Source organism: Pseudophryne corroboree, chromosome 6, assembly GCF_028390025.1.
Source record: "Pseudophryne corroboree isolate aPseCor3 chromosome 6, aPseCor3.hap2, whole genome shotgun sequence".
Taxonomy (NCBI): domain Eukaryota; kingdom Metazoa; phylum Chordata; class Amphibia; order Anura; family Myobatrachidae; genus Pseudophryne; species Pseudophryne corroboree.
Genome location: NC_086449.1, coordinates 89222862 through 89238538, shown reverse-complemented (window position 1 = coordinate 89238538; position 15677 = coordinate 89222862). Strand labels below are relative to the sequence as shown.

Here is a 15677-nt window from a genome sequence, read left to right as displayed (position 1 = left end):
CTTCCCAGTTTAGGACCCCCGGAATGCTGCCGATGTAGGCCGGTAGATGGCGTTCCGCCCACTTAAGAATCCTTGATACTTCCCTCTTGCACTTGAACAGGTCTGTTCTGTACTAAATGCTGGGCCAAGTTCAGCGCAACGGAACACTGCCCGCAGTTCCAGAATATTTATCGGGAGGAGAGACTTCTCCCTGGTCCACCGACCCTAAAGGGAGTGTTGCTCCAACACCGCGCCTCAACCTCTCAGACTGGCATCCATCGTCAGAAGGACCCAGTTGGAGATCCAGAAGGGACAACCCCAGCTCAAACGTTGGTCCTGCAGCCACCAACTTAGTGACAGACGGACCTCTGGAGATAAGGAGATCATGTAACACCGAATCCGGTGAGGCAGGCCGTCCCACTTGGCAAGAATCAGTTTCTGCAGAGGGCGGGATTGGAATTGAGCATACTCCACCATGTCGAAAGCTGACACCATGAGACCTAGCACTTCCATTGCCGAGTGTATCGACACTTGCGGACGAGATAGGAAGCATCGAATCCTGTCCTGAAGTTTCAGGACTTTCTTCTGAGACAAGAACAACCGCTGGTTGTGAGTGTCCAACAACGCCCCCTGAGCAGGGAACAGGGAAGATTTCTTCGAGTTGATGAGCCACCCGTGGGCTTGCAGAAACTGGAGCATCAAATCCAGATGATGTAGGAGAATTTCTGGGGAATTTGCCAGGATCAACAAGTCATCCAGATATGGGAGGATCCAGGACCCCTTGATGGCAGAGTACAGTCATCATTACCGCCATGACCTTTGTGAAGACTCACGGGGCCGTGGTAAAACCAAAAGGTAAAGCCTGAAATTGATAATGGAGGTTGCCCACAGCAAACCTCAGGTACTGCTGATGCGACTTTGCAATAGGAATATGCAGGTAAGCATCCTGTATGTCCAGGGAGACCATATAATCCCCGGGCTCCAAGGCCAGAACAATAGAGCGAAGAGTTTCCATACGAAACTTGGAGACTCTCACAGATTTGTTCAAGAACTTGAGGTTGAGAATTGGTCGAGAGGACCCATTCGGTTTCGGGACTAGGAACAGCGGTGAATAGTACCCCTTACCTCTCTGAGCCAAAGGCACCTGTGCTACCACTCCTGTGTCCAGGAGGGACTGTACCACCGAATGAAGAGTTTTTGCCTTCACATGATCCGAAGGGACATCCGTCAGGCTAAATCGATGACTGGGACGATTCTTGAAGGATATGGTGTAACCGCGAGTGACGACTTCCCGTACCCAGGCGTCGGAAGTGGTCTTCAACCATTCCTGGGTAAACCCTAGAAGTCGGCCTCCCACCCTGGGATCACCCAGAGGGAGGCACGCCCCGTCATGCAGCAGGCTTGTCAGTTTTGGAAGCTGGCTGACAATCAGCCCAGGCACGTTTAGGATTAGGCTTAGTGGTTTTGGAAGTGCGAGCCTGTTTTGGGTATGCCTGACCTTCTGCTTTACCTGAAGGATGAAAGGAGCGAAAGGAAGTACTCTTAACATTTGGCAACGAAGGAGCAGTACTAGGTAGACACGCTGTTTTAGCAGAAGCTAAGTCAGCCACTATCTTGTTGAGGTCCTCTCCAAAAAGAATCCGGCGAGCCAAAATGGACGTAGTAGAAGCCTTAGCCACCAGAATACCAGCATCAGAAGCCGCCTCCTTAATGTAATGAGAGGCTGTAACAATATACGAGAGACATTGTCTAGCATTCTTAGAAAAGTTGGAAGGCAGCTACGCTTCCACTCCCTGAGCCCACGCTTTAATAGCTTCTGCAACCCAAGTAGCTACAGTAGTGGGCCGATGCACAGCTCCTGCTAGGGTGTAAATCTCCTTTAAGCAACCCTCCACGTGCTTATCCGTTGGTTCTTTCAGAGAAGTGACGGTAGTTACAGGCAGAGCTGAGGAAACCACCAGCCGTGCCACTTGCGAATCCACAGGCGGGGGTGTTTCCCAATTTTTACATAGCTCCGCAGCGAGGGGATAGCGAGCCAGCATTTTCTTGTGAGATGTGAATTTCTTTCCCGGATTTTCCCAGGATTCCTGACGTATGTCAAATAAGTGGTCAGAGTGAGGTAAAACTTGTCTAACAATCTTCTGACATTTAAATCTGTCCGGTTTCTTAGAGGTGGCATCAGGCTCTGGGTCATCAGTAATTTGAAGAATTAGTCTGATAGCCTCCAATAAGTCAGGAACATCCACCTGTGAGACAGATTCCCCATCAGAAGTATCTGGATCAGTGTCTGTGGGATAAGTATACACGCCATCCTCATCAGACGAGGTGTCTGGGACGTGGGTGGATTGTGAGGAAGTAATGGCCCGCTTAGAGGACCCCTTGGTCTTAGGCGGGCGAGGGTTGGATTTCTGTTTAGTCAGTGAGTGGTTCAGTTGCTGTAACTGAGTGGACAGGTGATCTGCCCATGGCGGATTAACCACAGGGACAATATGCGGTTGTACCGGCACGTGAGGTCCCATAGGGGGTGTAAGTCTAGTTACCAGCGTACTTAATAACGTGGAGAAAGTAGCCCAAGGTGGGTCATTATGAACCCCTGTTGCTACGGTCTCACTGGGGGGGTAGGGAACCCCCAGAACCTGAACCCTCTGCTGCTATGTTTTCCTCTAACATGTCCGCAGCATCACCATCACACAATGTGGGATCAGCCACAGCACTGTCGCCCCTTGTAGCTGACATACCTGTAAGCTCAAATCCCAGGCAACTCAGTACAATATCAGCAGTCTAATACCTTAACAAGAACCCCCTGTGCAGTGTATTAGCACAAACAGAGAATTCAAGAAGTATATGGTGATTGAAAACACAGAGAAAAATACTCAACAAGTATATCCTGTGAAACACCTATATTAAATAATAGCCATGACGCACTTAGCCCCCTCAGGGTACAAAATATAGGGATAGCAATCTGAGTGAGATACACGAAATGGAAGTCAAGCAGCTGCTGTATATGCACACACACAGTCACATGAACAATGCAGAAATTATGACATGCAATAAAACTGCACTGGACTAGCAATACAAAGTAACACTAAGTACAGCTATACAAACAATAGATATATCATACCTCCCAACTTTCATCTAAAGTAAAGAGGGACACACTTCGCAGCCCGTTCCCAAAAAAAGGGGCGTGGCTTCGCGGGAGGACCCACGATCGCGAGCCACGCCCCGTTTTAGTCACTGAGGGGGCATGTCCAGCACTCCGTGAGCTGCTGGCATGCCCCCTCTCCTCCTGTCTTCACTGAATAGACGCTGTGCGCGTGCGCGCAGCGTCTATTCACCGCTGCTCTGTGCAGGACCCTCCCAAGCTCTGTGCAGGACCCTCCCAACTGCCCCCCCCCCACCCCACCGTGGGATACTGTGGCCCGCGGGTGGGACAGCGGGACAGTCCCGCGAAAATCAGGACAGTTGGGAGGTATAGATACATCAGTGCACAGTAAATACTGGATGTATACCACAGGGTACTTGTACTACATAACCCTGACTAAATGCACTGTTTCTTAACTAACACTGTCAACAGACATGTAGAATACTTAAGTGTCCTGTAAAATGCACAGCGCTGACATGCAGGCGGCTTTGCAGAGGAGGTTTTACCCAAACAGTCCCAGGATCAGCTCAGCATGTGAAAATGGAGCCCAAATGCTGACAGGGAGTGAGGGAGAGAGAGAGATGCAGCTCCAGGGCGGGAACATTTACTCTAAATGGCGCCCAGGGGCTGGGGCTACAGGTCAGAGCCTTATCCCCTTGCTGGACTTCACCTCCGGGTACTGTGGGCCATATAAAAACGTTTTTTAGTAAAACCAACCTGTGCCCCTGCCCGGGTGGTCTAGTGGGGTCCCTGTACTGCCACAGAGTCCACGCCAGCGCCCGCGGCCTGCCTCCCACCAGCCGCGCTGGATTGCGGTTTCCAGCGGGTCTTGCCTGGGGGACCCTCTTACCTCCTACCTAAGTACGGCCACGCGATTCTGGAGAGCTGCGGTGGTCTGTGTGCCTGACTGAAGAAAACAGGAGCCTCCGCTGTAAGAACCCAGCAACCAGGACACGGGAGTATACAGCGCCGCTGGAGGAGGTGATGGAGCAGTGTCACTGCTGCAGCCCTTGAAGTCTTCAAAATTCACTTATAAAAGCTCTTCTGAGGGCTGCCTGTTGTATGCCTGCACTGCAGGCACCAACTACAAAACTGAGCTCCTTTGCATGGAGGCGGGGTTATAGAGGAGGCGGCGCTATTCATTCTGGGAACAGTCAAAGCTTTTAGCCTGTTGGTGCCTCAGATCAAGATCCTACTCTACACCCCAATGCTATTCCCTGTGGAACCCAGTGTACCCCGCTGCAGAAATAAGATTATTTTTTGTGGGACAAGATTATACAAGATAAAGGTGCAGAAAGGACAATTTACAGGGATGCTCTCTGCTAAATTTCAGATATCTTCCCCAGATGCATAATTAGGCTCATTTTTTACCTTCCGGGTTGTACTTCTGCAGTTAAACACTTGCTAGATTCATCCAGCATTGCTTCACTCTACCCATATGTGGTTATGGGCTCTGTCCCTTACAGGGACCCATTACTCATGAATGCCACATAAATTTGGAGAAACAGAACAGGTTTTTTTTTAGGAGACAAAATGGAAAGTTTCAATCTAAGAAGGGGGCTGGTCTTACAGTGCATGTAGCTTGGACTTTGCAGTGACTTCTCAGCATCCACTATGCCCATTTCCAGGTGGACCAGCAAACCCACAAAGATACGTGCAGACTGATTTGCAAGGACAGTTGCAGGGTCTGAGAAGTGGGCATGCACCTTGAATTGTGCTCCTAAAACAAAGGGGCCCATTTACCATTGATTGCATATTCAATGCGATCTGGGCATGACATTAGCCCCCAGGATCGCATTGGAATATGAGATCACATTGGTAGGATTCATGATTGGGCACCCGCTGGGACAAGGGTTCTGAAAGGAGCCCTTCCCTGCAATGTGCTCAGTGAGTTGCCAGGGCTTCTGCGCATCCGCGATCCCGCTGACCTCACATGCACAGAGGACATTTCCGGGGGATGCTGATCCACGAAGTAGACTACTGCCATCTTCAGACTCAGAAATTGATAAATCTGGGTTTGTGTCTCAGCTTTATGCTTTATGAAGGTTCAGAAAGGAGCTGATGCACTGACCAGTAAGAAGGGATTATCACAGATACCGTGGCTTCTGATTGGTCCTATCACTTACACAGCCTCTTTCAAATTATGAACTTAAAGGATTTGTGGTTACTGTACCTCCAGTCCAGAGAAGCCTCAGGTAAACCTTGACTGCAGTTCCCAGGGCTCTAGCAAGCATTATGTAGTCGGTGAGCGGAAAGTGACCAAATAAGTGGGACTTGGCATTAACAAAGTGCAGGAGTACAGGACATACAAAGGAGTAACACTCCTGAAGGAACAGGAATTCACTGCAACCTTGCAAAGAATATTGCCTAAGGAGTTCAACATTTCATTTCAGACTCACTGAAAAAAGTTGATTACAAGTGCTAAGTGGGAATTCCCCTGCACAATGAAGAATGTGGGCAAGCCTCCAGCTCCATGTGGAAAGAATGAGTGGGTAGAAGGGGAGCTGCATGTCAGACATTTTCCATACAGAGATCTCTGTAGCTGCTTTCACTTGAATACAGCATGAGAAAGGGTGAGGGTGGGGCAGGACAGGATGAGCCAAGAACCTGGAAATAGAAGAAGGCTTTCATTGTATTTGGACAGAAGTTATTCACACTTTCATTGCTTATACAACTACATTGTTTCACAAAACCGAGCAATAAGGGATTTACCTTTATGTAAAGGGTGGTAAATGCTGACCACTTAGTGTAATAAGGAGGGAGAAATTTAGAGAGAGAGGATGGAGGTGTCCAGTGCCACAGAGGATGACATCTGTGCCTCCAAGGGATAGGGGTATGCCCTGGTACCGGGGTGTGCTCATGCATGATCAGAACATTTTAGGGGCCCTCTGCAGTGTGCACCAATGGGGGGCATAGATGGTTATGCTTCCCTGGCAGGTCTGGGTCTCCCCATTCTCAGGTCCCCGTAGTGACATCAGACTGGTGTCACCCAGGAGAGCTGGCATAGTGTAAAAGCAAAAACTGAAGATTACTCTCTGTGCTTTGTCCTAGAGTAGAGTTACCCTTTTATCCTCCCAACCCGTGGCCACAAGCTATAACAGGACTAAGAGCCTCAGACTTCCTTTGCCACGAGACCAGGGTTGCCCCTTTCCCCTGTGTCAGTAGGGACAGTCCACAAGAGGTTGGAATTCTAGGAACCTTCAGAGAGAAGGAGCATCCAAAAAATGGAAGGAGATTGAGAACTTAAGGCCGCTCCATGCACCCCAGACTAAACTACAAGCTAATAAGCCAACAGTGAGAAAAAATGTGCAGACATAAAAGGAAAATAGGTGACTGCAAGCACCCAGACGTAAGAAAAAGAAGTAATCTCACCAGTGACAGTTTCAGAGACGAGGCCAAAATTAAAATAGGGGAGCCACACCAAATGCCCCCCCCCCCCCCCAAACGCTGCCAAACATCGCCGGTCGGAACTCACTGGCAGTTGGTGTGGCTCCTCTATTTGAATTTCGGACTGCACTGCAGCTGCATCTCTGCAACTGACTGTTCTAGTCACTGGTGTCCTACCTCACTTTGGGGTACATTTACTAAGCAGTGATAAGAGCGGAGAAGTGAGCCAGTGGAGAAGTTGCCCATGGCAACCAATCAGCATTGAAGTAACATCTATAATTTGCATACTATAAAATGATACAGAGCTGCTGATTGGTTGATGGGGAAATTTCTCCACTGGCTCACTTCTCCGCTCTTATCACTGCTTAGTAAATGTACCCCTTTAAACCCCATAAGTACCATCAGTTTCTAACGTGAAAATCACCCTATGTATATCATGTACATATCAGTGCAACATAAAGTATAGCAGCTTTTATGGTATGTAATTGTCATTGTGGTAATGTGACTAGAAGCATGTGGATCACTTATAGAAATGTGTACAAATAGCCACTGGGACACTGCGTAGATTCAGGAAAGATTCATAAAGCCAAATGATAAGTAGTCGTTCTAGTAAGTTAGTGTCAGCTACATCTAGTGACTGTACAAACCGCATGTGCATCTAATTTTTCTATTGTGAAGTTCCCTCAAAAAAAACTTTGGCAGATATACACATAAAGAAGTAGGTGCATAGTGTAAGACTATGTATTACATAGAGTGTATTTTATTGGTATGCAAAGTATTCATTACCTGATTCCACAGGCGTTACACAGTGGTGTCCCATCCTCTGCATCCCTCCATAGAGGAGTTTTCTGGGTCTTACAAGATGCGCATTGTTTGTTTCCTAGATGAAAATACTCAGTATTATTATACAATGCAATGAGATCATCACTGTCCAGAGATCCAGTAGGATCAGCATCAGTGTACAGACACTCATTATCACTATACAATTTGGAGTGGTCAGAACATACTTTGCCAACTTTGGGACCCCAATAGTTCAGGGAGTGTAACAATGCAATTCACGTGCCCTCGGCCCTGACCCCACGGCCCTGACCCCACAGCATCATGGCATGACATACTGCGGCACACTGTGAGCATGGATCCGTGATGACATGTTTCCACGTGAATCAGGAAGGATTCTCTGCTATCCAGGGAGAATGTCCTAGAAATCAGGAGTTTTCCCAGACATTCTGGAAGTGTTGCCAAACAGGGATCAGTATGTGTAGATAGATGCTATCATTCATTATACAGTGCAGTGTGATCATTATCAGTGTATAGATACTCCGTATCATTATACAGTTCTGTATGATCATTATCAGTGTATAGATACTCAGTATCATTATACAGTTCTGTATGATCATTATCAGTGTATAGATACTCAGTATCATTATACAGTGCAGTGCAGTGGATGTGCAGGATCACTATATAATACAATGTGCCATGACACTACATACTTGATAAAGATGTCAGCATCTGATCATCCTCTGACCCGCTGGATATTGATGTGGATTTAAAACGGAGGTTGGATTTTGTGCTCTTTCTGCGGCTTCTTCCCCGGCTGCACAGAGAGCAATGAACAATAAGGATCATTTAAAAATGTATAAGAAGGTGATGCCACAGTGATATCACATGCGTACTGTTCTACAATGCATCAGAATATACTGTTATAATGTACAAGTCAGACAGTATAGGGCCCTGCAGCGGTCATTTTCCCAGTGTTTTACTGTATGTCTGCAGCGCCAGTCGCCGCAGGACTCCAGAGTAACTATAATTATACGTGTGCAGTGTGGGCCTCCGCATGCCTTGCACCCATTATAGATTTGCCTATGGTACAAGTGCATACTGTTATACTGTATCAGTGCATACTGTTCTAATGTGCCAGTCATAATACACAAGCACATACAGTTATAATGTATTAATATGTATCAATGTGAATGTACAAGTTCATACTGTTATATCAGTGAGGGATTTTACCTCTGGGCTGCAAGACTGCTGGCCCCCTCCCAGTAAAATCCGCCACCACACTCAGTGTCAGTAAGCCAGATGCAGTCTGTGACTGCACTGGCTACACTGTGACTGGCAGTGACTTACTACCTGTATTAAAGTCCTACCTGTCAGTCACAGACACTATAGAGTGAGGCGTTTCCTCCCTCTGGGACTGCCAGACCGGGCTGCGATTAGCTTCCAATAGAAAGCCATTTCCTGCCTTTCATACAGCCCTAGCCGACTTCTATGGGTTGCAGCCGATGCAGTCCACAGAAGCCGGAGTTTTGCGCATGCAGTTGCAACATGGCATCTGCACATGCACCTGCCATATCCATTGCACAGGTGCAGTGACCTGGCTGTCTCCTCACCTCTCCTCACCAGGTACTGCGGTAGCAGGAGTCCCCCTCCTACAAGTGGGCAGGACTGTTATAGTGATCTTGCAGATGCATGCAGGAGGTGTCTGTCTCCTATAGACGCAGGGGCTGGGTGGCAAAATTGAGCCTGGGGGCATGCACAAAGCACTGGCCCATGAGTAGCACAGAGGCCAGGTGAAGGAGGGTTGCTGGCAGTGCTTAAAGTGGTCCTAGAGAGGTGGTTGAACTCCGCTCCCTCCCCCCAACGCCCATGCAATAAAGGTATTGCGCACCCCCCAAAATATATGTTATGGTAAGAACTTACCGTTGATAAAGTGATTTCTCTTATGTCCACAGGTATCCACAGGATAACATTGGGATATTGTCGAGCGACAGCGAAAATGGCACCAACACGGTCACGAGCTTTCTGGCCTCCCAGGATGCATTGGGGCCTCCACTATATAGTCCCGCCCGCTGACTCAGTCAGATCAGTTCTTTCCACAGCGATTTTAGGCAGGAACATCAGGCAGAGACCTGTTTAGGCGATAAGAACACACATGCACACCCTTCCATACAAGAAGGAAGAGGTTTTAGTGATTGTCTAGATCCTCAAATCAGATGCGTCAGGGTGGGATCCCTGTGGATACCTGTGGACATAAGAGAAATCACGTTATCAATGGTAAGTTCTTACCATAACGTATATTTCTCTGGCTGGGTCCACAGGATTATCCACAGGATAACATTGGGATTCCCAAAGCTATTTAGTGGTGGGGACGATCCTGATTGCACAGGAGGACCTTTCGCCCGAAGTCTGCATCATGAGAGGCAAAAGTATCCAAGGCATAATGTCTGATGAATGTGTTTATGGAAGACCATGTGGCTGTCCTACATATCTGTTCTGCTGAAGCACCCTGTTGTGCTGCCCAAGAAGGACCTACTTTACGTGTAGAGTGTGCAGAGACATTAGCCGGAATAGGGAGATCTGCATGAGAATAAGCTTCTGATATTACCATTCGGAGCCATCTCGCCAGCGTCTGTTTACTAGCAGGCCAACCTCTCCTATGGAATCCGTAGAGGATGAAGAGAGAATCTGTTTTCCTGATGGCACTAGTACGATCTATGTAGAATCTTAAGGCTCGGACTACGTCCAGCGATGCTTCTCCCGCAGATAGTCCAGATACCTGAAAAGCTGGGACTACAATCTCTTCATTCAGGTGAAACTTTGATACCACCTTTGGAAGATAACTAGATCTCGTTCTGAGAACTGCTCTGTCTGGAAAAAAACTTAGGAAAGGAGACTTACATGATAATGCTCCTAAATCTGACACTCTTCTGGCTGATGCCATTGCCAGTAAAAAAAGAACTTTAACCGTTAACTACTTAAGATCTGCTCTCTCAAGTGGTTCAAACAAAGGACCCTGGAGAAATTTAAGAACTAAATTCAAATCCCAGGGAGCTGCAGGAGGAACAAATGGAGGTTGAATATGTACTACTCCTTGAAAAAATGTACGTACATCCTGTAAATCAGCAATCTTCTGCTGAAACCATACAGTTAATGCTGAGACTTGAACCCTCAAGGAAGCAACTTTCAACCCTTTATCCAATCCTGCTTGAAGGAAATCCAAAATCCTAGCTACTTTAAAAGATCTCGGATTGAAATTTTTTCCAGTACACCAATGAATATAGGTTTGCCATATTCTATGATACACACGGGCCGAAGAAGGCTTTCTTGCTCTAAGCATAGTTTGGATTACTTGTTTCGAAAATCCTTTAGCCTCTAGGATAGAGGTTTCAACAGCCACGCCATCAAAGATAGGCAATCCAGATGACTGTGACAACAAGGACCCTGCATTAGCAGATCTGGACGTTGAGGGAGCAGTATCGGTGCTTCCACGGACATTCTCAACAGATCTGTGTACCAATGCCTTCTTGGCCAAGCTGGAGGTATTAGAATGATTGCTCCTTTTGCCTGTTTTATCTTTCTCACTACTCTGGGTAACAGAGATATTGGAGGGAACAGATATGCCAGCTGAAACCTCCATTCTACTGACAGTGCGTCTACCAGGACCGCTCCTGGGTCCCTCGTTCTTGATCCGTACCTCAGAACTTTGTTGTTTAGACGAGACGCCATAAGGTCTACCTCCGGTAGACCCCATCTGTTCACCAGTGTCTGAAACACTTCTGGGTGTAGTGCCCATTCGGTTTCCTGAATAGTGTGCCGACTGAGAAAATCCGCTTTCCAATTTAGTACACCCGGGACAAATACTGCTGACAATGCCGGGAGATGGAGTTCTGCCCATTTTAGAATGGAGTTACTTCCTCCAACAATCTCTTGCTGTGAGTTCCTCCTTGATGATTGAGGTATGCTACTGCCGTCGCATTGTCTGAGCGGATCTGGACTGGTCTTCCTTGTAGATTGTCCTTTGCCTGAACCAGAGCCAAGTAAATGGCTCTTATTTCTAACAGATTTATTGGCTGGCGACTTTCCCTTGCGGTCCATTTTCCTTGGAACCATAGGCTTCCGAGTACCACCCCCCAGCCCTGCAGGCTGGCATCTGTTGTCAGGACTTGCCACTCTTTTATCCAAAAGGGTCTCCCCTTGTTTAAATGGTCTGTCTGTAGCCACCACGCTAGAGACCTTTTTACGTTTACTGGAATCTTTATCATCTGCTTCTTTATCGTCTGATGATTTCAGTTCCATTTGGTCAGAATAAGGTGCTGCAACGGTCTGGAGTGGAATTGCGCATATTGCACCATGTCGAAGGTTGATACCATCAGACCCAACAGTCGCATTACTGCATGGACTGACATTGTCTGGACCTGCAACGCTTCCTGAGCAATGACCTGCACCTTGACTATCTTTTTCTCTGGTAAGAGAACCTTCTGTAGGTTTGAATCCAATATGGCTCCCAAATGAACCATCCGCTGTGACGGATTCAGGGACGATTTTTCCCAATTTATGAGCCACCCGTGTCTCTGTAAACAAACTATCGTCTGTTGAAGATGGCTCAACAGTAAATCTTGCGACTGTGCTAAGATTAATAGGTCGTCTAGGTATGGGAATATTCTTATCCCCTGTTTGCGCAGACAAGCTGCCATAACCACCATGATCTTGGTAAACACCCTGGGTGCTGTAGCTAGCCCGAAAGGCAGAGCTTGGAACTGGAAATGTTCCTGGAGGATGGCAAACCTGAGGTAACACTGATGCGACAGTGCTATAGGCACATGCAGGTAAGCATCCCGTACATCCAGAGATACCATGTAATCTCCCGGTTCCATAGCCAACATTATGGAGCGTAATGTCTCCATGTGGAACTTCGGGATCCATATGTATCTGTTCAGCATTTTCAGATTTACAATTGGTCGATATGACCCATTTGGCTTCTGGATTAGAAACAGATTGGAGTAATACCCCTGTCCCTTTTGTGATGGAGGTACTGGGACAATCACACCCGACTGCAGTAATTTTTGGACTGCTTCTTGCAGGGCATTGGCCTTCGACTCTATACGAGACAGGCTGGTGCAAAAAAATCTTTGAGGAGGCTGCCTCCTCAATGGGAACCCATACCCCTGAGATACTACCTTCTGCACCCAAGCATTTGCTGTTGACTGTTGCCATATGTGTGCAAAAATAAGGAGTCGGCCCCCAACCCTGGAATCCTCCAGGCGGAGGCCCGTCTCTTCAGGCTGACGGTTTCTGTTCAGGTTTGGAAGCTGGCTTTTTGCTAGCCCACTGCTTCCTACCCCTAGATTTAAACTGAGGTTGCTTAGGCTCCTCTTTAGCTTTCGCTTTGCTTTGCCAACGAAATTAGCAAAATTTTAAACCCTTGGACTTAGGGTTATAGGTAGCCGGAAATCTGACCTTTTTCGATTCAGCCTCTGATTCTAGGATATCCGATAAGGGTTTTCCAAATAATATATTACCGACAAAAGGCAATGCTTCCAATTCTTTCTTGGATTCCGCATCTGCCTTCCAGATACGTAGCCAAATTGCTCGGCGAGCGACTACTGTCAAGGCTGAAGCTTTAGAAGCAACTGTACCTACATCAATTGCTGCTTCTTCCAAATACTGGGCAGATTGTCTTAAACGGCAAAAACGATCCTCTTGTTCCCCAGTAGGAGAAGGGATGCTGTTCTCTAGTTCCTCTATCCATTCGCCCATTGCCTTTGCTACCCAGGCCGAAGCCATAGCAGGTCTTACCACTGCTCCTACTAGAGAAAAAATATTTTTCAACAGGCTCTCTACCCTTCTGTCTGTGACATCATTCAATGAGGTAGATGACAGTGGTAAAGCAGATTTATGCACGAGTCGCAGAACATGTGCATCTACTTTTGGAGGAACTTCTCTCTTCGAACAATCCACAGCAGGAAATGGATAATAAGAATCCCATCTCTTAGGAATCTTGTACTTTTTACTGGGCGCTGCCCAAGACTCATCCATCATTTCCGTCAGCTCATCTGACGCTGGGAATTCAGCTTTCACTGATTTTGTTCGTTTAAATACAGGTGCTTTAGCTTTTAACACTGTCTTGGCTGGCTCTTCCAACGACAGAACAGCCTTCACAGCATTAATAAGTTCAGCTACATCCTCTGAACTAAAGCTCTGCGACTGATCATCAAACGGAGTTGAATCTATTGTATCATCATCATCATCCGATGTATCATCTTGTATAGTCTGCCATACAGATGTATCTGTCTTAGTCTTACCTGTCCCTTGGTTGCTTGTAGAGGCTACTGGAACCAAACCAAAGGAAGGGAGCTGCATGTATGGGTTCATAGTGTAACCGAACCCTTGAGGTGGTACTACCGGAGCTAACCTGTCCGCTATTGAAGACAGAGTCTTTGCGCACATATTCCATGGTGGCTCTGTTGGTGGTTGAACCAACTCCTGTTTCTTACTTTGCTGAAAAGCGAAACAGTTTGCACACAACCCCTCATAAGTGACCAATTGATTCATATCAATTACCCCTGACTTACAAGATAAGCATGTTAGGGCTGTAGGAGTGCTTGATAAATTCTCCTCATCACTTTTGCCGCTCACAGACATGGTATTAACCTGTTATTGACTACACAATTTGTGACTGAAAATCACCCTATATGTCAGTATATAGTAGAGATGAGCGGGTTCGGTTTCTCTGAAACCGAACCCGCACGAACTTCATGTTTTTTTCACGGGTCCGAGCAGACTCGGATCCTCCCGCCTTGCTCGGTTAACCCGAGCGCGCCCGAACGTCATCATGACGCTGTCGGATTCTCGCGAGACTCGGATTCTATATAAGGAGCCGCGCGTCGCCGCCATTTTCACACGTGCATTGAGATTGATAGGGAGAGGACGTGGCTGGCGTCCTCTCCATTAGAAATTAGATTAGAAGAGAGAGAGAGATTGTGCAGAGTCAGACAGAGTTTACCACAGTGACCAGTGCAGTTGTTGTTAGTTAACTTATCCGTTCTCTGCTATATCCGTTCTCTGCCTGAAAAAAAACGATACACAGCAGCAGCCAGTCACACAGTGTGACTCAGTCTGTGTGCACTCAGCTCAGCCCAGTGTGCTGCACATCAATGTATAAAAGGCAAAGCTTATAATAATTGTGGGGGAGACTGGGGAGCACTGCAGGTTGTTATAGCAGGAGCCCCCAGGAGTACATAATATTATATTAATTTAAAATTAAACAGTGCACACTTTTGCTGCAGGAGTGCCACTGCCAGTGTGACTAGTGGTGACCAGTGCCTGACCACCAGTATAGTAGTATATTGTTGTATGTATTGTATACTATCTCTTTATCAACCAGTCTATATTAGCAGCAGACACAGTACAGTGCGGTAGTTCACGGCTGTGGCTACCTCTGTGTCGGCAGTCGGAACTCGGCAGGCAGTCCGTCCATCCATAATTGTATTACAATATATACCACCTAACCGTGGTATTTTTTTTTCTTTCTTTATACCGTCGTCATAGTGTCATACTAGTTGTTACGAGTATACTACTATCTCTTTATCAACCAGTGTACAGTGCGGTAGTTCACGGCTGTGGCTACCTCTGTGTCGGCAGTCGGCAGGCAGTCCGTCCATCCATAATTGTATTATTATTATAATATATACCACCTAACCGTGGTTTTTTTTTCATTCTTTATACCGTCATAGTGTCATACTAGTTGTTACGAGTATACTACTATCTCTTTATCAACCAGTGTACAGTGCGGTAGTTCACGGCTGTGGCTACCTCTGTGTCGGCAGTCGGCAGGCAGTCCGTCCATCCATAATTGTATTATTATTATAATATATACCACCTAACCGTGTTTTTTTTTTCATTCTTTATACCGTCGTCATAGTGTCATACTAGTTGTTACGAGTATACTACTATCTCTTTATCAACCAGTGTACAGTGCGGTAGTTCACGGCTGTGGCTACCTCTGTGTCGGCAGTCGGCAGGCAGTCCGTCCATCCATAATTGTATTATTATTATAATATATACCACCTAACCGTGGTTTTTTTTTCATTCTTTATACCGTCGTCATAGTGTCATACTAGTTGTTACGAGTATACTACTATCTCTTTATCAACCAGTGTACAGTGCGGTAGTTCACGGCTGTGGCTACCTCTGTGTCGGCAGTCGGCAGGCAGTCCGTCCATCCATAATTGTATTATTATTATAATATATACCACCTAACCGTGGTTTTTTTTTTCATTCTTTATACCGTCGTCATAGTGTCATACTAGTTGTTACGAGTATACTACTATCTCTTTATCAACCAGTGTACAGTGCGGTAGTTCACGGCTGTGGCTACCTCTGTGTCGGC

The 15677-nt window shown here is 46.8% G+C and overlaps 1 protein-coding gene across 2 annotated transcripts in view; it reads right to left on the bottom strand.

Annotated features, from left to right (window-relative positions):
• Nucleotides 1–15677, bottom strand: part of ZGLP1 (zinc finger GATA like protein 1) — a 117866-nt gene that overhangs the window by 21191 nt on the left and 80998 nt on the right. Inside the window, exons 3-5 of one of the 2 annotated variants that reach the window (XM_063930201.1) lie at nucleotides 7999–8102; nucleotides 7295–7388; nucleotides 5521–5728 (exon numbers count right to left, since the gene is read on the bottom strand). In XM_063930201.1, the coding sequence (XP_063786271.1) occupies nucleotides 5521–5728; nucleotides 7295–7388; nucleotides 7999–8102 (406 nt within the window). The remainder of the gene's footprint in view (nucleotides 1–5520; nucleotides 5729–7294; nucleotides 7389–7998; nucleotides 8103–15677) is intronic. The other variant, XM_063930202.1, reaches the window with a different exon arrangement.